Genomic DNA, 22822 nt, shown 5'->3' on the forward strand with positions numbered 1-22822 from the left:
ATATGTATTATAGTCACACACCCTGCATGTATTCACAACTCCAGTTCGATGCTCGCCAGGCCTATAGGCTAGTCGTGATGCCATCTTGCGAATGGCAAAAGACGAAAAAGGTGATGTCGGACATAAAGCGTATTTTGTCGTTTTCTCTGGTAAGCAGACGACGCGCCTTGGAGTACGTTATGAATAAAAACAAGGCACCTGAAATAAAAGAAAAGAAAAAAGAAGCGACCATGAAGAAGATCGTTTGTTCGAACCGTTTCACCCAGGACAACTTCTTCCTTCCCGTAAATCAACTTACCTTGTAATCATGATCGTGTTGTGATCACGCGGTTTCATTTTGAATTCTGAATTTGTCCTGAAGCTTAATTAGCGCGTCCATCTGCTTCTCCGTTTTTGTAATTGGTGGTTGCCCTCGACAACTAAAGCGTGAGTATAATATTTCAGTACGCTGGAGCGGCTGACTGTCTTTCCGTCATCATGAGCGTGTATACCGAAACGAAGGTGCGTGCAGCACTGGGCCAACGTAATGGAATATACGTAGACAACGAGATAGTTCGAGGGGTCTAGACGTAGCGCATCACTAGGTCGTATTTCTGGGATTTATTATTAATTTGTATTCTTGTTCGCCTCGCCCCCCCCCCCCCCCCCCTCCCTCTCAATACCGTTTACCCCTCCGCCGCTTAATGCCATTTAAATCCTCGCTTGTTTGAAAATCGCAAAAGGAAGTTGTAAAGCTATAGACTCACTTCATGTTTCTATACCGTCTGCCCTTCTCATGCTCACCGCGATAATACAATGTGCAACTGTCGGTCATCGGACACAGTGCGAATCGATGCGATGGCAGATTAGTCCGCGTAAATCACCACGAAAGCAATATGACTTTTGTGCAAGTTCCAGTCGATGACAGCCGTTTACTTTTTGCTGTACCACTCGTCACATTGGCTTTTTTTTTTTTTCTTTTTTTTTTTCAAGACCTTTATGGCAGTTGCTTGTTGCAAAGCGCGGTTTCGTTATTCTAGGCGTCAAAGCGTGCTTAACAAAATGCAGGTTTATATTAAGCGCAGCCAGTTCGTCGTTCTCACTTCATTATATTTCTTGCTGCTCAAACTGGGAAACCATATAGCGGCTGTACAGCAATGCAGCATGTGACCGCTCAAGCGGTCGAGAAAAGACGAAAGGGATATGTATACACACACGGTTCAGAACCTTTCAGAAAAGTCCGTAATTCAAATGCGCTGCTGTTTCAACACGCTGCCCTCTTCGAAGAAGCATTTTGTTTGGAGAGAGAACTGGTGCGCCGCTCGCGCTGTCTCAACGGACGTATCAACGGGAAGAGCTGCACAGCAGCTAGATGAAGATTTAGGAATTTTGATAGTTCAGTCCGTTCAGGCAGAGGTGGCTGACCTTTGTAATCTGCTCGCCTTCGACAAGGCGTCGGAATTCCTCACCACAGCTTAGAAACCGGAGCACGGCAGAAAGTGAAAGTGCCGCCGCGGACTCGGATCCAACAGCCATTATTGTTTTTGCACCTCTGTGTTGCCAAACACGTCAATTTTTCCGAATTTGCGAATAGCTGAACGAGGAAGGCTAAATATTATGTTTGCTCATTTGTGCCATTTTCTTTCGATTCTGGTCTGATGAGTAGGAGACAATTCATCTGCACACGGAAATAAAATTGTTCTATACTTTCGCTGAAACTCAGATGCTGTTTCCAATCCTAGAGAAAATTCATGATTTAAGCCTACCCCTTTCCTGTGAATAAGCGACTCAGCAATGAGAACAGCAGTGCAGCGGTACACGTTCAAGTGAAGTCCTGAGGCCTTAATTTAGTTTTCTCTGAAAACGCTACGCCGATGAAGTGCCCTCCGGTGCCAACCACACAAGCTCGTTGACATGCGTAAAAGAAGCCTTGGGTACAACTTCTTGAGTGAGTAAACTTCCATTTCCGAACTTTGTAGAACAAGTCAGCAAAAGCAACAAGGTCCCCGAAAAATGTACACGTGGAATAGGTTCCACTTACTGCAGTGAAGATGTAATCCTACATTTGATTCCTCTAAAATTATTTTCTTGGGGCTGGTTTTGATTGCGCTTGTCCGGTTGCCACTCAAAGTTCTCGGTTGAACCTCTCGCAGTACATTTTTTTTTTTATCTTTCGCTTCCTTCTTCAGTATTTTGGCGAAATGCATGCAGTTTGAAAAATAGGTTAAGAAAGTCGTACACAATTGTGCTTTAAATTCAGTTGGGCTTTTGACTGAACATGACTGAACGAGGAGCTTCCAAAGCCTCCGCTCCCTTTGCGTCTGTATTAAAAAAAAAAAAAAGAATATTACTATATAAGCTCGCGTTACCATGTAATCATAGTATATGCCCCGGCACGGCAAAAAATGATGGCTCGTAAATGTTTTGTTCTTTCTGTCATGAAATAAGTCCTTCCTGTTTGTTTTGAATTCGGTCGCTGAGCAAGAACAATTAGAAGCATACAAATTGACACAGCGGCGTATGCTACAGACGTTTTAGGCTGGGTTTGCTGAGTGACGGCTGTGCATGATTAAAGCACTACGAGGAAAAAACGCGCAATCCGAACGAAGGTATACGCCAGCCAAGTTATGACATACTCCAAAAAATATTTCTAGTCTTATAGAATTACCAGCTGTCTGAGAGCCTGACTCGCTTGCATTCTGCTCAAAAATTTTGTTTTAGGCTTTGTTAATAGTAGCGCGAGACCTTGGGTGAAAGATTATTTCCGCTCAATAGGCAAGGCAATGACTGCCCTGCTGACATGTCATGACAGCGGAAACAAAGAGCGTGTGAATGTCAGGAACATTCGTGTCATACAGGGCCGCACAAAAACTTCAGATCCTCATAAAGTAAAGGCACATACTGAAGCTGACAAGCGTCAAACGGTATACACTACCTTCACTATATGATTAGAGCATTTGCGTTATGAACGTGCGTAAACAAAAAACATGTATACTATGAGAGAGAGAGAAAGAAAGAGAGAGAGGGGGAGAGAATCTTAGGCAGCGCATAGCGACATAGGGGAGAGGATGGGAATGGTCATTGTGCTCAGTGGAACACTAAACGCGTACTTTGAGACTTAGGTTGCTCAGTATAGGTAGGTCATTTCCCACATGGGCGCGTGCGCATATAGTTGCTGAAATGCCATTTCAGTCAACGATAAGAGGCGTTCCGTGTCACAAACGTATATGACGGCCTTTTGATGTCCACAGCGCTGACGTCTCACGCGGAATCTATCCAGGATGCATCGAGACTGCTAAAAACGTCCATTACATGGGCCTCGTGCAGTTATAAGCGAGAATGTGAGGTCGAAAGGAAAACAAGTCTGCAACGAGTGGCAGTTACGCTGCCGTCTGGGGAACAAGAGGCTAAAAAAGAAAGAGGGTTGCGGCGTTGTCTGCAAATGACTCGGCGGCGCAAAAGGGCGACGTGTAGCGATCGCTCGACGTTTCGTGTTGGCAGACAATTAACGACCATTTGAACCCCCTCTTGTTGCCGCGAGCGCGCCCTTGTCAAGGAAAGTGGTCATGCGGAGGAAGATTAAATAAACACGCAAATGTTGCTAGTCGGGAAAACGAGAAAGCCTTTAGGAGGAGAACTCCAAGGACGGCGTCGCCAGCGCACTGCGAGCGGCGTATCGATATCTGCGGCAAGAGAGTTAAAGCCTCGTTTGCTCTCCGCACTCAAACGTGGAGAGCACCAAACAAGACACAAAGATCGCCGGGCAGCGCTTGCGTGGCGGCGACTAATGTTTCGTCGAGGACGTGAATGCCTTTTTACGACCTGACAATAATCGATGCCGAGTGTTCCTCCGCGCATGCGCAGGCTGTCGGATGGCTACTTCGCGAACCGCGCGCGGGCCTCCGCGATGGCGTATGAACGAGCGCGCAGCCCCTTTCAGGCATTGAGCGTCAACGCTCGCGTCCTGATCGCGTACACGCGCGCGCGAGAAAGCCTTCGCGGTCGGTGTAGTCATCACGGGACGCAATTTCGCGGGCTGCCTACCTCGATGCCCGGGAGGCGTGAGCGGGAATGAACGCAAACACAGAGCGGATACATTTGTACACCGCGCTTTCCTGGTGGTCAACGGTTTTTATTTTTGTTTATATATATATTTTTTACGCATGACCGCTACGATACGCTTGCGTGCTCTCACGCCTTCGAAATAATGTGGGACCTGCATGATCCGTCGCACGCTGCACGTTCTAACAAACTTTGTTACGCTCCGCCATTTCTCTAAACTGTGAGGATTAAACACTTATATACTGTCTATCTGGAGCAAAGGCAAACGCCGTATACAGTTGGGGATCAAACACCTGACACGTTTTTATTACATCGCTGGTTCCAGTTTGCTTTCGCGTTCGCTGGATGAGGAGCTCGAGTGATTGAAGAGCGACACTTGGCCGGCTTCAAGAAGCACCGCAGACGATGGCGTATATATACGTTATGTGAAGGCCGGGAAAAGAAAGAAAAATGAAAGGAGTAGCGAGCGCTTGCCTTGACAAACTGAAGCGGTTCAGAATTGGGCACTCTGCAGGTTGTTGCGTTCCCTTACGTACAAGCGCGGCATACGAAATGCGCGCGAAATTCCGCATTTTATTGGTTGATTATCGCTCCGCGCGTGAGTCGCGCTCACATCGTCTGCAGTATTGGAACAGTTTATTTGAAAAAAGCTAAAAGCCGTGCACTGTAGCGAGAGACATCTGCGTCGAGGCACGCTCAGGACGTTGCTTCGGCTCGTATAAAGCTATGTGTACCCGTAGCGACACCTATCAGAGCGCATCACCATAAACTTTCCATCACCGGGCTCAGATGCGCGGCACGTGTGCGGTTGTTCTTAATGCAGATGCATGGTTCAGGTAAAACTGCGTCTGATGACATGTCTCCGGTCGCCGCGCGGAGGGAAACGGTGACATTGCCAAAGTCAAGGCATGCAACAAATAGATGAAGTCGTATACGTGCAGGAAAGACGGCATGGTATTTCTCAACGGCTCCATCGGGGGTTCCGCGCAACACGCACATTCGGCACACGCAACACACAGGTGTTGATGTGATCTCAAAGAAAGGACGATGAAGGAAGTCACAAGGGAAACAACCGTCAGTCATTTGGGCGACTAGCTTGCTTCAGTGGCGAGGCGCTCATTGCTGGCGTGTATAGGTCTGAAAGCATGGAGCGCTTTCAAAGCCCTGCTGACCATTCGTCCTCACACTTGCGCACGTTATTCAAACCTCCCACTCGAAAAATTGTCGCCAGGTAAGCAGCAGGCGTAAACATCAGACGCGAACATACGTTTGCGTCCGCGTGATAACTATATTTACCTGCATGTGTTATGCAATTCGACCGTCAAACCAAAAAGGAATGCCGCACTGAATACATCTCTGAATTTGTTATGGCGCGATTCCTGTTGGTATGGTATAAATGTGGGCAAGTGCCTAAACACGCAAAATAGCTGTTAATCTCATGTTCTTATGGTAACGTACAGGTCCAGAAGGAGACATTTAATAAATTTAATAAGTCTCTTTGGTTTCCCTTGCCCCGCCGGGGTGGCACAGTGATTAAGATGCCCGACTACAGTGTCGGAGCAGCCGGGTTCAAACCCGACCGCCGGCGGCTGCGTTTCGATGGAGGCGAAACGGAAAGGCGTCCGTGTACTGTGCGATGTCAATGCAAGGTAAAGATCCCCAAGTGGTCAAAATTACTCCTTAGCCTTCCTCTACGGCACCTCTTTATCTCTCTCTTTTCTTTCACTCCCATCTTCCTCCTTTCCCTTACTGCGCGGTAATGGTGTCAGCGAAAAAATTGTAACAGGTTTCTTTCCTTCTTGTAAACCAATTATTATTATAATATGATTAGTTTTCTGCCTTCCATTCTCCATATTGCTTTGGTTTCGCTCGAGGCTAAGTCACTCACCATACTCGCCACGAGTTTTTATCGTGCGCTGCATAAATATCTCCGCAGCGTCGAAAACAGTGCATGCAGTTTATGTAAAACCTTCAACGTTACACTCTTACATATGGATTTCTGACTACATGTGCGTATTCCCAGCGTTTTGCAACTGAACAATGAAGTAAGGACCACCATTACTCACATCGTTTATTTCCTTTTCTAACATGCTAAAACCGCGGATACCATTGGGTACAGATCTCAACGGATTAAGCAACTAACAGTGCAGTCAATTTGAATATAGCTCGCTTCTTTTGATTCTCGTCGTTGTCTTGTCAAGCTTTCGGGCCAATGGGCACAGACGTCTTCAAGGAGGCCCTTGTCGCCCTTCCTGTAGGACGCGCGATGGAAATTCACGAGGTGCGTTACGCTCGGCTATCAAGGTATTTCCCAACGACACCGTGACAAGCGGTGCAATTTCGATAACGAGAGCCGCCCAAGACGCCGATTCCAACCAATGAGACGTCGGCGGCGCCCGACAGAAGCCGCTCGGGGTGTCGTCCGGCGCGGTCGTTTTGTGCGCGGGAGGGGGACACCTCGCGAGCGGCCGACCGTGACCGGCGCTGCGACCGGGGCCGCCAAGGGCGGGGGTCAGGCCCCGGCGTCACCGGCCGCGCAGAAGCTCGCTGGCAGCGGCGGCGGCGGCAAGAGATAGGCCGCGCGCACAAATTGGCCTATTCGTGCTCGCCGAGGCGGAGTAAACGCGCCTGTCACTTGAGCAGCTCGGAGGCGACAAGAGAGCGCCCCCGCCGGGGTCTCGCAGATAAATCGTCACTGCGTGGCATGAATAAGCAACGAAGACCTCAGTTTCCGATCTCGCCCCTCTAGAGAGAACGCCCTTTTGCCTCTTTCCCCGGCGCTTCTTTCTCGCCTCGGCGTTTCCTTCTGTCCAAATAAACAGGCGCGCACATTCGTCTACGCACGTATTACGCTTGGCGCGCACGCGGCGCCGTTTGCCCGTTCGGGGAAGCGCCGCCCCGGACGTTGGAATCCATCTGCCGCCGGGGAGCGCGCGGCCCGCGCTCCTCGTCGCCGGGATGGAGATACCTCGGATGCGCCGGCGGCGACAACACTTCCAGCGGCGGCGCCGACGGCGGTGAGCGCGCGCCAGCGCACGTGTGTCGCGCAGTTTGGGGCGGATATTACATCTCCGCCGATTGATTCCTCACGCGTATACTAATGAGCCCCGAATGTCCATTTGCATAGATATACGCCGGTGCTGCTCGCCATATTGCGCCTTCTTGGTAGGGGCTGCTCGCCCCTTTTCACGGTTCTTCGTTCTTGCTTTTTACTCTTTTTTTTTTTATACTGCTGCGCTCTTGATTATGTTTGCTTTTCTTTCTCTTTTACTTGAGCCGGCGGGAAGAAGCCGCGAATGTCACCAGCCCAGAGGGCGCTCTCATGTGCGACCCCTCATAAATGAGCAATGATGCGCACCACCGAGGAGATGCCTGAGTGCGTTCATGGGCGCGAGATGCACCGCCACTATGTGTGTGTGCGCGCGCACCAGAGCTGAGTAACAGGGTGTGGCGGGCGTCGCTCATTTCGCGCTCGAAGGTGATGTGTCGATCGGGGACAAAATAAAACGGCTAATATATCAGCACATTGCAGGGCGCAACGAAAGTTGAACACGACTGTGGCGACGACTGCGATCTGTGTTATTCGAACGTGTGGGGTGAGAACTCCTTCGACGTCAAGGAAAGGAAAGTAATCCACGGAGGACACGTGTCCCATGTAGGTGGGCACTACTCTCCACTGGGGATTTTAAAGGGCGGGGTCAAAGCTGTGTTGCTTTTCAGGAACTTTCAAATGGAATTGCTGTGGTGGAATACCGTTTTAACCAATTCTGCAATGCGTAGAAAGCTGTATACATTCCTTCAAGCCTTCTACCGAAATTGCAAAGACGAGTCTTATGTAATAAAAAACGATATCGTTTTAAGAATAATGCCACTTCTCAACGTTGAAGTTATGCATTTTACTTTAATGGTGACAAAACAGCGACAACACAATGATTAGCGGTTACAAATAGCGTACGCTATACGTATCAGTGCGCAAGTGAAAAACACTAAAGAAATTCGCCAGGTCGTGCTATAAATAGCTGAATACGGCGATGTAAACGAGAAAGAACCGACTAAAACTATATAGGAATTTGCTAAATAAAAAAAAAAGCGAGCATAAGGAGGGGGGAGTGAATCAATTAAACTTTTGTATTTGCGCATGTAGCCACATGCCATAACTAATCCTGCTGAGAAAATTGCTAAATTTACGCACGAAGCAGACATAAAGCAAACATAACGACTTTGAGAAAATGATCAGCCCTTACAAGATGAGGAACGCAAAGAAAATTGCGTTCGAAAAATCATATGTGCTATTGTTCAGAAGGTTCACACACATCAGAGCTATTTCAATTGGACGCATTAAGGTGTGGGCGTCCAATATCCAATACTGAACACTGGATCCAAGTGTATAGTGTATAGTTCAAACAGTATCCAAGCAACTCCGCTTTTCCTGTTACCGGACTTCAACTTACACCTCGACCTAACTGGTTTCATCGCATTTGAAGCTATTGAGAAATGAGCCGGGGATATGTGACCGCCCCTTGCCAAGACGAGGATCGCTCCACATAGGCTAGCTAGCCCTCTCGGGGCATTTCAAATAACTCGCCCCCCCCCCCCCCCCCCCCGAAAAAAAAAGAAAGAAAACGATATATGCGGATACATTTAGGTTGGGGAAAAAGGAAATATTTGGCTGGCGTAGTGTTTTGCAAAAAAGCGTCGTTTGAAGCTTCGCTTCCAGGTAACAAGTGCATATCATGCGAATAACCTCTTAGCAAAGACTCCGGGAGGCTTTAATAATAGACCCCATGTACAGCTGCGTTCGCAAAAGAAGAATGTCAAGTGCAAGCCAACGTACTCCGGGCATGCAGATATACGCCTCCGGGGGCACGACACATGTACCGCGTCCCAACTAATGATCACATACGGTTCCCTACATTTTCTTCCTAGGGAAAAAAAAATCAAACCAGAAAGAAAGAAAGCGAGAAGAAGAAGAGGAGTACTTTTCTCCAAGCGCGCCGCGCTCGGGAACACGAACGACGCCAATTCAAAACGACTTAAGCAACCTTCGACAAAGAATCGGCCACATCCGTTCAGCAACCGTCTCATTTCCGCGCCGAAACCAGCCATTGAGGAGCGGGCAAGGCAAACGTTTGCGGGGCAAACTTTCTAACAAGGCGGGCTCACGCACGCTTTGCCATCCCGCTGGTGGTGGCTTCGGACGGCCGCGCGCACCTTTTTCTTCTTCTTTTGTGCGTGCGTGCGTAAGCGACCGAGACCGCCTCGCATAAAAACAATGACTGCGCGACGTCGCTGTCGAGACGCGCGCCGCCGCAGGGGCGCCTACGAGTTTAGGACAATGAAGAGAAGCAAGAAAGGATGCCGAAACAAAGAACAAGGAGCTGGCCGCTCGCCGTGGCTTTTATTGCGTTACGCGACCCAGGTCGGTTCAGCGCGGACATTAGAACACGAAAAGTTGATGCCCGGCAGCGAAGAAATGCTCTAATCTGAAGCGGCTGTCCTGAAGTGTGTTGTTTGAGATTTTCTTCCCGCCGTCCTCTGTCTGAGGCTCGTCCCTTTCTGTATTGGACGAATCTTCGTTCGCGTTTTGCGCGATTTGAAAGCCAACTTTAACGCAGTATTGTTTTCTTCCCCTTAGGCTGAGTAAAGAATGCGGTGAGGCCTATTGTAGTTGACACTTGGAATATTATTTTTCAATGTGGAGTTCACCCATATGTTAGTGGGGCCGTCATAAAGCTAACCCCCAATATGCGCAACAGGGCTTTTTTTTTTCGATTTTTTTTTTCTGCATAACTTGCCCGTGGGACTTTCCTTTATTACAATTCTCCTTAGAACTATAACTTCTCACAAGGAAGCCAGGTGTAACTATGGTGTAAGAGGTGCTATAATGTGTAACTATATTTCGATTTTTTTTTTTTTTTCTCGCACGAAGGTATTCGGCGCATGATCGTTCGACACAGTATTCGGAACTGAACTTACTTGGCATTCATTGCGAAAAACACTTTCCAGTTTAGATGAGGTTAGCAGTTTCTTTTTAACCTTCACCGATAAGCGCAGAATGACTTCGCGAATAACACACCGCATATAAATGACGTCATTATTGCTTTCTTCTTCTTTTCACCTTCTCTTGAAGTGTTGCACGCCATTAGCGCGCAACCAAAGAAGCAGAAAGTGTATGCGCTGCACGTGATGCTGCGTGCCACGTAAAAGCGATTATTTCGAACTGCGTCTAGCTCGCTATAGCCGGCAACTTGCGAGGCCTGTTTCATATATATTGCGCCAGTATACTTCAGCGCGGAAAAACGCTAACAGCATCGTCTCGATTCAGATATCTACGGTACGCAAAATTCCCGCACGCATAAACAGCCAGTGTGCGAGCGCTAACGTTGTTCGGCAAGGATGTAATATGTACGCGAGGCAGGTAAAGACTGGTTTGCCAGCGCGTTTCGAAAACTGGTGCCCCCGACTGCGATATGTAAATTCCGTTTTTGTGCCTCTACGTTTGCATATTCTCACTCTTCATTTGCTTGTGTTTCTTTTCTTTTTTATTTTTTTTTCGAGAGAGAACGAAGTAGTTATCCTATCGACAAACGTGATATTATAATCTCTTTAAGCAATCGGGCGAAATCCCCACAATATGCTTGACTACACGAAATCGTTTAAGTTGACATTTGCTTCGCGCGTGCGAAACATCGAAAGTCTGTCTTCGGCAGCAAGGACATTCGTGTGCTTCGAGGTACAGGAAAAAAAAAAGAAAAAAAAAAGTTGCATTTAGAGCACAACTGGTGACATTGCAATGATACAAAGGTCTATGTTTAAGCAGCTAGATCTTAGATGTAAGCCATATGGTAATCGTACATACAAGATGCGCTTAGACAATGTTCTAAACGCCGTAAATCATCAGATATTCCTCATCAAGAATCGCAAGGTTTTCAAAAGGAAGCAGTAACACACAGTAAAATCTATGGACGTCATCCTTTAATATCCTATCCCAAATAAAAGTCCATCGGCAGAATGGCCTTCGTGCCTCTCTCATTTCCGCATCATTCTTTTCTTGGGCTGGTCTAACTTTTTAAGAATTTGCGATCTATCAGCGGAACAGACTACAGGCCAGCAGAAAATGCTCGCGCGGTCCTGCAGGCATGGAAGAAGAAACCGGCCGGTGGTTACGCTCGAAAGAACGCTCATTCGCATATTACAAGGGCTGCTCGGTTCTTCTTGCCGCGCACCCAATGTTTCAGGGAACCGCGTAGAAGACGTAGGCAAGAAAGAGCTCGCTCCTTCGGGTGATCATTCCGTTAAGCGTCGAGAATAAAGGAGGAATCGCACGCGGCAAAGGGCCTCTTCACTTTAGCGCAATCATGGAGCCACGTGCAAGCTCTGGCGCCTGCCGGAGTCTGGAACTGTTACACTGGCAGGCCGCGCGATCCTTTCTGCTGCGCTTTGCGGTTCACTGCCTAAGTGTTTTTCTCCGCCATTTTCGTCTATCTCAGGGCAGAACAGAAGCGGAATTGTATGCAGAGTGTATATGGCGCTCTTTTATTGGTCAAAGCGGACAACCGCCCGCTATACAACAGTTGCCCGAGTGAAAAGAACAATATATGCGCACAGGCAAGAGACAGCCCCTGCGATATGCAAATTGCGCGGAGCGTAGCGTACCCCCTCTTTTCTTGTCTCTTTGTTTACGCGCCCCCTCCCCCCTTACCTTTTAGATCTTCCGCCGCTCTTAGCGCGCGCGCAGCTGTGGCTGGCACTCGTAGTGGCGCGCAAGGCTTTCTGCCTCGCTTTGCCGATTTACCGCCGCTTTCTGAAATCGTGCGCGAGCCTCGCCAGGTCGAGAAAAATATCGAGAGGAACGCTATTTAATTTCAAGAGCTGTCCGTATCCATTACCATTGTGGATCCATTTAGGGAGGGCGCCTGTTTTGCGCAGGCAGAGAGAGAGCCTGGCAGCGCGAGCGAGCTGCTCGCGGTGCTTGCATGCTCGTGTGCGGGGCCCAGCGCGCACCGAGGAGGAGGAGGTAAGAAGGAAGGAGGTAAAGGGGGGGGGGGGGGGAGGAGAGGGGATTCGGACGCTAGCGAGCGGAGCCAAGAGAGAAGAGGCAACAGAAAGGAAGAAAATGGGGAGGCGTGCGCGGCGAGGGTTGCGAAATCGCGCCAGGCAGGGAGCAAGGCTTCCCTATTTGCATGCCCAGGCGTAGTTTGTATGCGGTCTAGGGCCGCCTTGTAAATGCAGCCGCGCCACCATGCGAATTGGAGGAGGGAGGGGGAAAGGTGGCGGCGAAGAAACAGACGCGAACGCAGACACTCCTCCCCCAGCTGTGCGCTTTGTCTCCCTCTACCCTCATCACCGGCCTTTTCTTCTTCTTCCTTTCCTACTGCACCGTCCCTCGTTTATTTCGTTTGCCTCTACGCGCGCCTCCTTTTTTGTTTTGTACCCTTTCCCGCCGTCCTCGGCTGAATGTGGATGCCCACTTCGCGAGCTCTTCTCCTGGGGCCGAAAGAGCGGTAAGCACTCCAAGTAATCAGAGTTTTTACTCGCCGGAGCACTCCGGCGGCAAGCGGCGAGCGCACGTCCAAAGTGCGCGCACTGAGTGCCGTGTTCAGTGTGACGCGCCCATACACATACGTGTGCGGCGGCGTTGGCGGCGTCTCCTCGCGCTCCCCGCTCGAATCGGTGAGCCGTGCATGCTAAGCGGCCCGGCGAACGGTGCTTGGGCGCGGCCCACGGTCAGGCCCGAGAGCGCCCTATTCTACCTTTGCGCCTTGCCGCAAGTGGCCGCTACTCACGCCGATTCCCTTGCCGCGCACGTGCGACACGCGAGGACTTTTTCAAAACGCGAATAGCTCCGTTAACTTCGAGCATGCGCCAGTGATGTTTTCCGTTAAGTGGTGTGCCAGCGCCGCTCCTCTGTCTGTGTACATGCGTGTGCAGGAGTGAATGCGTGCGTACGTTTTCTAGTCGCAGCTGGCGTTTACGGGCGCCCTGCGATTTTTCCTTTTATACAACTCGCAGAAACCTAATGCGACCGAATTTAATGCCAGCAGTCTTTTCACTTCACTCATTTACTGCCGCATTCCTCGATGCTCTTACGATCACTAGTGATAATAAAAGTAGAATACGTGAAAATTATTCCTTGTTGAAGGCAGCGAGAGCGATGACAAATTAAGAGAAATTGTGATGCTATATATTTCGGACCCCGTCTTCATGTTCTCAACCGAACGTTGGCGGACTTTCTAACACTTTCACGGCATCTGCTTCATAGATCCCTGAATACCGAGCAAACGTATACAGGGGTGGCCGTAATAACTTGGAGAACGCTTGGCTGATTAAACTCCTCTCACTCCTTGGGTAACAAACTATTAGAAATTACTAAACCCGTTTGTTAGTAAATACCGCTGCTGTGGTTGCATGGAAGATGCCCCCCCCCCCCCGCCCCCTTCGTTTCCTTCGATCCTTATATATATATATATATATATATATATATATATATATATATATATATATATATATATATATATATACGCTCAGGCGCTGAAGTGCTCTCGCCAGGTTGTTTTTGGCGCTCCTGTACCAATATAAGCTCATAATTCTGATAGAGGTGTTCTCCATCACGCCTGAAACACGCAGCGCAAGGCACTTTCATAAAATATTAATGCAGATCAGTATCTAGCAATGTGCATTAAAATCCCGAGCCATTATAGCAGTGACCAGCAAGATTTCCGCACCGTGGAGCAATGACTTTAAAACACGTAGCCGCTAACTTGCATGAGACCAAGCATAATGGGCCAGGTGCTTTAGAAGAGGGCAGCGATTCTCTCTGAAGCACGCAGAGCACTCTTAGAAGCGTCTCTCTTGTATGCACTGCCTTATTCTCTTCAGTCAAGGAGTAGGACAACATCCATTTTGGATGGTTCCTGTGATACACCTGCATGCATATTATTAGGAGAAAAAAAAAGATAAATGGTTAAGAAACTCCCACTGCTGCTCAGGCACATTCGAGAAACGGTGTATGGCCTTAAACTTCCAAAAAGCTGCGGAGCACTTGAAAGAGACAATCATTAACCGCCTAGTAACGGTGCACGTGTGCTCGTAACCAGCAACCGGTTTTTCTCTAGATCAATCCCGACGGCAGTGTCACTTTCTGAAGATAACCAGCGAGGGAACGAGACGCCCCGAAGGCGCGCACCGCGTGCTCAGTTACGTTACTCAGAATAGAAACGTCTGGGCTGGCCTACAGCCGCTGGCGGCAGCATTAAGTTCGCGCTAATAGCTTTCCGACGCCACTGAGACATCAGATATAACTAAGCCGTGCAGGTATACCCGTCGCCTCATCTTGCGTCCCTGCTCGCATATAAAAAGGGCTTCTCAGCTTGTAGCTGTGCAGCAGAACTGTGCTGGGACTTCGCCTGTCACCGAGTGCAACGTGCATCCCTCGCCGTCACTGAGGTGGACGCGAAGCTGCGCAGGCAGAGGAAACAACCTCATCAGTGAGCTCACGATAGAGTAAAAGATCTCTTTGACGGCGATTGGCACAGTCAGGCAGGATTGGCACAGTCATGACAGGATTGAAACTGTGACATAAGGGATTGACACAGTCAGACAACATAGGAATTCTATTGCGGAATCAGCAGTATCAGCCGAATGACCATAATTAAGCAATTAATTAATTTAATTGATAAATTTCAAATTAGTGAAGAAATTATCTTAAATTGAACTAAAAGCTTCAATTTGACACTTACTATTGTTGGCAAGAGGCAAAATGGAGAGAGGGAAATTTCTTCTTCAGCTGCAGGGGAGAGGAGGCAGAGCCCGAAAGGTGGCTGCTCAGTGTGGTTAGCGTGGAAGAAAAGAAGCTTGCTATGACAAGGGCTGAGGGTAGGGCTACTGAAGGGCGGCCACATTGGAAAGGTGGCATACTTCACGGTGACGACGAGGAAGAAGCGGAGGACAGCGTGGAGCGATGTCGCGCGCGATATGATTTAGACACATATTTGAGCGATCACAAAAAGCTCTCGTGTTGCGTTTCTGGAAGAAACGAATGTGTGTGGGAGGTGTGCCGGCTTTCGCTGAATAATACTTTGAACTGGCAGCCTCAGCTGTGCCATTTTCTTTTTCTGTATCTTTTCTGTATTGCATTTTTACAACTTTCATTTCATATATCTTATTTTTGTTTTCCTGCTTCTAAAATCAGCTGCTCGCTCTACTGACACTCGCATGTGTTATGAAGCCTTTTCTCTTAGTGACAAAATTTATCCTCAACGTGGGTAACACTTTTCGCGTACGATATTGGTCATTTACTCAGATTACGCAACAGTATTCGTCCACTGACCTTGTAGACATGCAGCCCATCGGTGCTTTACAGATGCTTCATGCGAGACACCGCACGCGGCACGCTTTCAACGGCTCACTCTCTCCGTGGGAAAGGTAGCGGCGCCATCTCAGACTGAAGCAATGATTCGGTTAAAGTTTGAAAACGGCCATATTTGGGAACACAGCGCGGAACAGGACACAACACAAGAGAACGAAGGTAGACAGGACGGAGCGCTGACGTCAGCGCTCCGTCCTGTCTACCTTCGTTCTCTTGTGTTGTGTCGTGTTCCGCACTGTGTTCCCAAATATGGATTTGAACCAACTACCCCAACAGCAAGTGTTGCTTGAAAACGGCAGTTTAGAAAGCTACCGATAACACCCGCAAGGTCGTCGCGAGTACTTTAGACTGGGCGAGTTATTTCATGGCAAAAGTTGGAGGGCTGTTTGAAATCACAAGCACTGTTCCATTTTGCCTTTTCTGCTTTGTTTCTCTGTGTGCTTTCGGGGTTTATTTTTTTCTCCTTATAGTTATATAGTTACACTTAAGCCTGCAAAAATGCTTTAAAGAAAAGGAAAGTTTCCGATGATGGTGGAGCCCAGTCCCGTCCCGTTTCAAATCACCACCAACGCGTTCATCCTTTTGTGTACCATTCGCAAAGTAAGTCCACAACAGCGGTTTCAGGCGCTTGACTTAGGAAGGTTGGATGAGGAAACGTTTTACTCGAAAGCTTCGATGGTGATGATGTCCGACTTTCTTAGATGCCAGGAGCCGCGCGTTGTGCGCATAAAATGACGCGTTATATACTTAGCGTCCTCGCCTTTCAAAGTTATCTCTGCTTCCCTTCTGCCCGCAGTGCCATTCGGGCTGCCGAGCGCCATGCCTCCCGTGCCGCCCCGAAGGATCGGCCATCCGTACCAGAACCGGACGCCACCCAAGCGGAAAAAGCCGCGCACATCGTTCACGCGCATGCAAATATGCGAGCTCGAGAAGCGCTTCCACAAGCAGAAGTACCTCGCCAGCGCCGAAAGGGCGGCTCTCGCCAAACAGCTCAAGATGACCGACGCCCAAGTCAAAACGTGGTTCCAGAACCGAAGGACCAAGTGGAGGTGAGCAGCATTTTGTGTGCCATATGCCCACCCTTTGTATGCGACGTATACCCAAACAACCTAAGCCGAAATGAAGAACAAAAGGTGACGAACTATGCTTTTAATGTGATTCGCGAGTCCGCGCCTTTTTGAGAGTTTGCTCTTTACCGGCCATCTTTGTTCTCACATTACTTTCTACTTTTTTTAAATAATATTCGCGGTGTATGGTGCTCGTTGTAGATTCCGCGTTAGGCAGCGCAGCATATCTCTTCTCATTATATATCTTCGGATCTGATATAGCAGCTAGGGTGCGATATCAGACGAAAAAAAGGAGACAAGAAAACAAACCCAGAAAGATGATGTAATTTTGGACGACAGTGGTGCTTGATTCGGTTATGTATCTGTTCCTTTTGGCAGATGCTTGCCATTTTTGAATTGTTTTTTTTTTATCCATCGATACCGTTTGTGGCATAAGGACAATTTCGTTGCGTCAGTGCAAAATTAGTGCCGTGTTTCAGTGATATACCATTTTACACTACATAGCGCTTTCGCTAGTTCGTTGTCCACGAAAATGAAGGTGACACGGCACGATCGTGCACAGCCGCATGGACGACCACCGGGAGCGTTGGACAAACTGCACTTGGCCTGTGGTTGTGAACCTTTTAGCAAGTAAGCAAATAATGCAGAGAGACGAGGCAAATCCTCACAAAAAAAAAAAAAAACAGTATTCAAGAAACATCGACGAAGGTTAGATTAAGGCCTATTTTATATATGGCGGTTGTCTATAGTGCGCATCTATAGTCGGTTTTCTCGCGTTAGCTATACTGGGAACAAAAACAAATTGACTAAGTTTAGCTCTGGCAACGGAACCAGATGGCAACTATCTTTGTGGCATTCTGCAACTTCGACAGCACCGATGGTATATATATTACACACTCGTTCAGGCCAACGACGTACTTTGTTTATCCGGAGGCGGCCCCGAATGCCCGAAGCAGCGGCCGATGCCGTAGGCGATTGCGAGCGCGGCAGGCTGCATGCCTCGAAGCGATGACAAAAATCACGGTCCCTCAAAGAACACCGCCGGGTACAGCCCCGCAAGTCTGGGAGGATACTGTTTGAAACTTTTTAGTTCAAGACAGCTGGGTCGGTCCCATCAAAGCCTTTATCGCGCGTGCCCACTGACTTCCCGTCTGAACATGTGTGCGACACACGCGCATGCGGCGCCCGCGGGTACCGCGTCCCGAGATGAAACGAAAGTACGGAGACCCAAGCGGCAATAATATTGAGTATTGAAAGGAGCTCCGCAAAGATACAGGGCGAAAGTAACGAGCGAAGCTAGCGGTCCTTCTTCTGACTCAGCCGGCTCCATCACCTCTTTTCTCTTTCACTTATTTATTTTTTTCCCCCTTTTCATTCGTTGACGCTTCTCCTTGCTCCGAAAGTGTCTCTCCGCGGCAGTGTCCTGAAAACCTGTTCTGTAACACGACTTTCGTGGAAACCAGAGAGCCAGGCGAAAAGCTGGGGAAAAAAAAAAAGAAGAAAAAAGCAAACGGGATTGTAGGAGAGGGCCAGCGTCAGGGAACAGCTTGTTATCTTAATTATCTGCCGCTTTTGTCCGGACCGTTGAGCATACAAACGACCGCATTTCAGGGGCCGCGGCAGGTCCTTAAGCGATTAGAGAGCCCTAAACTATACCCGCTCGCATGCGATGCGCCGTCTGATTTCTCATGCCTTCGCTTTCCGCGCGCGGCTTCGCCGAATGGACGAACGGGCTACCGTGTCGGCATCTTCTGAGCCATCAATAATGCTCTAGGGAGCCTGCGCTGAATAGTGGGAATGGGTGCGTGGCCAAACTGCATGGCGGGCCGGGAAAGTGTGGGGCCGGTCGCCAGAGACGGTGTGCGGACGACTTGGGGACCAAGAAGAGTATTGAAAATTTGCAATTTGCATGGCACGCACGTGGTTCAGAAAACATGTTCGTCGCTGAGCCCCGATTCCGCTCCCCGGTTACAAGTGAGTTAATCTATTCGATAACGAAGTAATTGCCTTTAAACCACCGCGGTACCCCGCTTCTGTATGCTGGTTGGGAAAACTGATTATCCTCGAGGGACAGCGATGCAACTCATTTAGATTTGTGTGTCCAGTTACTGCGTAAAAAAAAAAAAAAAAAAAAAAAGTACCTGATCGTCGTGTCTTCGTGTTGCCAGCCTCGTAAACAGGCATGCGTCATTTGCTCCGGCTTCGCATATTTTAAAGTTTGCCACCCACGAATGCATATTGGCGGCAGCACGTAGGACTGCAGCTGTTCATAATTCGTTCGCTCGAAGTTACATTTCAATATGAGGCGATAAGAAACATTAGGAAACACGTGTTTTCAAACAGCGAAGTGCGCTTTATTACACCTGCGCGCTATTTTCGGCATCTCTTCGCTGCTTAAATATTTGTTGTATAGTTTGGCTTGGTTTATGGGGTTTAAAGGTATACTGAACAAATATCCAAGAATATTGAGAAAGCACCACAATTGCATTCTTAAGACACGATTACACTAGTACATACACATATTTCGGATTAGTTGTGAGCGGATGGCTGTATTTTTAACGTTTTCTGAGCGGCCGCCGGGTCAGAGGAACGCGCTCCCGACTGTGAGCCGGCGGATGTGACGTCACAACTACCCTCAGCAACGTCATGACCCCGCGATCCCGCTGCCGCTGCCGCTGCCCCCGCACCTGAAGTCGGTTGACCGGCTACACGCATATAGTGTTCTAGAATTGGGAAGTGTGCCGTCTTCGGCGCGCGGCAATGGGAGCGACGTGGTCGCCGCAGCGATGAAAGGCGTAGGTGGCGCTGTCAGCCGTAGGAGCGCATCACAAGGGCGCGCGCCGCAGAGGAAACGCTTGGGGCGTCTGCTTCTGCGGCTCGTTTCCTGCGTGAATTTTGTTGCATCGCGTTGCTTCTCTGGCTGTTGTACTATGGCGCGTTGTTGAGCGAAGAGCGATGATCGGTCAAGCAGGAAAACACATGTTTGCAGAGAGCACAGTAACAGTTCCGTCCGTTTCGTATGACTTTCGCCCCCCCCCCCCCCCCCCCTTCTTTTACTGAATGCTCTTTTCCTTCCTTTCGTTCTTTCTTCTTGCTCATTGCGCGCTCTTTCTGCTGCCTTCCCTATTCGAACCCTTCCCTTCTCGAAATACACTCAAAGCATGGTTGACTCAAAATATGGTTTCCTAAGCAACAGCACCGCGGAAGGCCTTCGGGTAACTTTGCAGTCCACAGTCGAGCTCGTTGATTACTTATCTGAAAAATGCGGTTTTACATACGTTATCACATCGAGACTAAGCCAAGACAAACTAGAAAACCTCTTCGGCATCGTGAGGCAATTTAATGGCTGCAACGATCATCCCACGCCGGCTCAATTTTTAGTGACAGTTAATGCCCTGGCATTTTACAACTTAGCGAAGCCCCCAAAGACAAGAAATTGTAATGCTGAAATTGTAAATACCTTACTTGGAATTAGCCGTACAAGCGAGAAACCTACCCAGCTTCTTTCAAATCCTATTGATGAGCTTGAGCGTGTGGTTGACGAGGGAAGGCTCGAGGACGTCGAAGGTAATTTGAATTCCCTTCCTTCAGATGACCACAGATATGCCGACTAGGCACAGTTCTAGCCGTCTCATAGCTTATATTTCAGGATATGCCGCTAGAAAGTTCATGAAGAAGTCAAAATGCAGTACTTGTTCCGCTTATCTCATTTCAAGCAAATCGCGCGCGGCAAAAAAAGAAGAAAATCAATTTATCTCAAACTTCGACCACGGAGGTCTTCTTTATTCGTCTCGGAGCTTGCAAAGCTCGTGCACACGCTGGAAGAGTCTTTCACGGTTGTTTTTTTAGTTCAAGAAAGATTAACGCAAATAGCATGCGTGAATTTGCTTTGTTTTTGCAAAGCGCAGAGGTTTCCAAGTTTGGTTGCACTACTCATGACAAAGAAATGACACTTAACATAGTGAAGTTCTACGTCCTCGTTCGATTGCGTTTTTATGCCAAGTCGCTAAACCAAGAGCAGACCTCTAAAGCAGAGCAGGTAGAGCACCTAAAGCATGAGGAGGTGCAAGTAATCGTGTTTGAGGATTTTAATCATTCTGCCTTTCTCTTGTGTGTTTTCAAATTTAGCAGCCTAATTTATTCACGGCCTAGTACAGTTCATTAATATTCTCATATAGTTCTGTACAGTTTTATACGTTTGTACCATATTCTTGCACTAAGTCGCGATTTTTTTTTTCACGTCGTCCATTATGTGGTTTCGTTCATTGCTATGTGCTCTCATTTATTCATTTCGTTTTGACTGCCAGTTCATATGTATTCGCCCACATTTAAATAAAGTCATCAGTAAGCGCTGGTATAATTTCTGTCTTCAAGCAATCTTCGCATACGTCTATTTACATGTGGCGCAAAAAGTATGCTAGCCTAGCCTAAAACACCATTCACTGCGTTTTCAGTACGTGCGAGCGTCGATGGAAGACTTCAGTCTAGCCCGCATAACCGGTGCATTCAATATTAAAAAATTACATGATCATAGAAATACTTTAGACATTCGTCACTGAACCTCCCGCTAGTGTTCGAGAAATAAAGCACCCAATACGTTCAGGAAATATATCTTGCCGTTGCTTGTCAGTTCGTCGGCAATCTGTATCTTACATTGCCTCTATTTGTATTGCCGTTCCCTGACGACGGCCGCTTATTTTACAGGGAACTAGTTGTTTTGTTCATGAACATAACCGTTTTAATACATTTAGACAAGCGTGTGGGAGCTAAAGCGACAAAATTTATTGCTACGCGCCTTCGGAGTCCGATTGAACTAGCGGTGACGGTTCACCCAGCTGTCTGCTCCGCGCTCACTGCGCTCCTCCTGCACACAGCGCCCTCTCTCCTGTCATCGCTGAAACGACCAGCTCGCCGGCGGCAGACGGCACACTTCTCAATTCTAGAACACTATAACACGCATCTTCGGTTCCCCCGCGTCGAGCCGGGCACAGTGCTGCGAAGTGTGGAATGCTGCACACGAGGGAGGTCGAGGGGGACGCATACGGAGGGGGCATATTGCGGAAAATTGTTCGCGCGGTGGGAGGGAACGATGAATTGTTTGCAGGAACACGAGCAGCAAAAAAAAAAAAAAAAAAAGTACGGCCGTCCCTGCGTTTTGTGAGTGCCACGAGGGAAAGGAAAAGTGAACAGGTGCGACCGGCCGCGATGGGGGTAGTTGTGACGTGATATCCGGTTTTGTCAGAGCTTTTACAGGAGCCCCCTAGGTGCGGCGATTTGAGAAATATTCATTAATATACTTACTTTCCACTCATTTTTGTTCATAAAGTGGATTGTTTTGGTCACTCCAAATGCGATAGCTACCATCTGCGCTGGAAATCTCGGCGGCAATTTTTTTATTCAGTATACCTTTAACGTCCCAGATGCTCAGGCTATGATGGACGCCGTATAGTGGATGTCTCTGAATAATTTCTACCGCCTGGCTCTCTTTGACGAGCACAAACATCGCACGGGCGCCTTCCGTTTCGCCTTCATCGAAATTCAGCTGCCGTGTGACCTACGCGGGTCTTCATCCACGTTCAGAAGTCAAGCGCCTTAGCCACACGCTCCGAGCTACCGTAAATGGGCTTAAACGTTTGTGTTAATAGCTGATAACTATTTAGGTCAAGTGACGTGTAACTAAACAAACAAACAACAATTCTTTTTGCAAGAGAAGTTGGGCAAACTGGCAGCGCCACCTATACAATATCGCTTAAAGGGATTTATCAATCGTACGAGCGCATAAGAGACTCTACGCAATGCAAAGGCGTCGCTTGGACGTTTGCGGTTATCGCTATTCTAGCAGTCTGGACGCATAATTATGCAAGTACTTTTGCTCCCTATAATGCTCTCATAAAATCGAGGACACTACCAAGCTCCTCTCACCATATATATGATGGCAATACAAGAACAACCGCCTACCCGAAACCGTTTTGCGAGGACGGTGGCGTTCATCAGATAAAGACATGTGCCGATAGTGGCCAATTATATATATGGCGCACAACAAGATCGTATCTCGCCCGCTAATCGAAGAAATTTCGGTGCCACTCTGTTCGTACTTATCGTCACAAAATCGTTTTTTTTTTTTTTTTTTTTTTTTTTACTCGCCGGTGACCGCGGGAAAGAAGACACAGCTGTGACTCGAGGCCGCCATTGTATACCATGCGTCTTGTAGCTGAAGTAAATGACGCTTAGCAGTACACGTCCGGACTCTCGAGAGTGCGTTCAAAATGTCTGTGTCATTCTTTCTTTCGCTAGCGCAGGCAGAGTACAAAAGTACCCAGGGTTTTAGCAGTTGGAAAAAAGAAGA

At 48.3% G+C, this 22822-nt stretch overlaps 1 protein-coding gene across 1 annotated transcript in view; it reads left to right on the top strand.

Moving 5' to 3' along the window:
• The window catches only part of LOC146205632 (T-cell leukemia homeobox protein 3-like), a 76229-nt gene that overhangs the window by 20807 nt on the left and 32600 nt on the right, over nt 1–22822 (top strand). The window contains exon 2 of the mRNA XM_084586938.1: nt 16206–16458. Within this exon, the coding sequence (XP_084443064.1) occupies nt 16206–16458 (253 nt within the window). The remainder of the gene's footprint in view (nt 1–16205; nt 16459–22822) is intronic.

This window comes from Amblyomma maculatum, chromosome 1, assembly GCF_055883805.1.
Source record: "Amblyomma maculatum isolate TAMU_Amacu chromosome 1, ASM5588380v1, whole genome shotgun sequence".
Lineage (NCBI taxonomy): Eukaryota > Metazoa > Arthropoda > Arachnida > Ixodida > Ixodidae > Amblyomma > Amblyomma maculatum.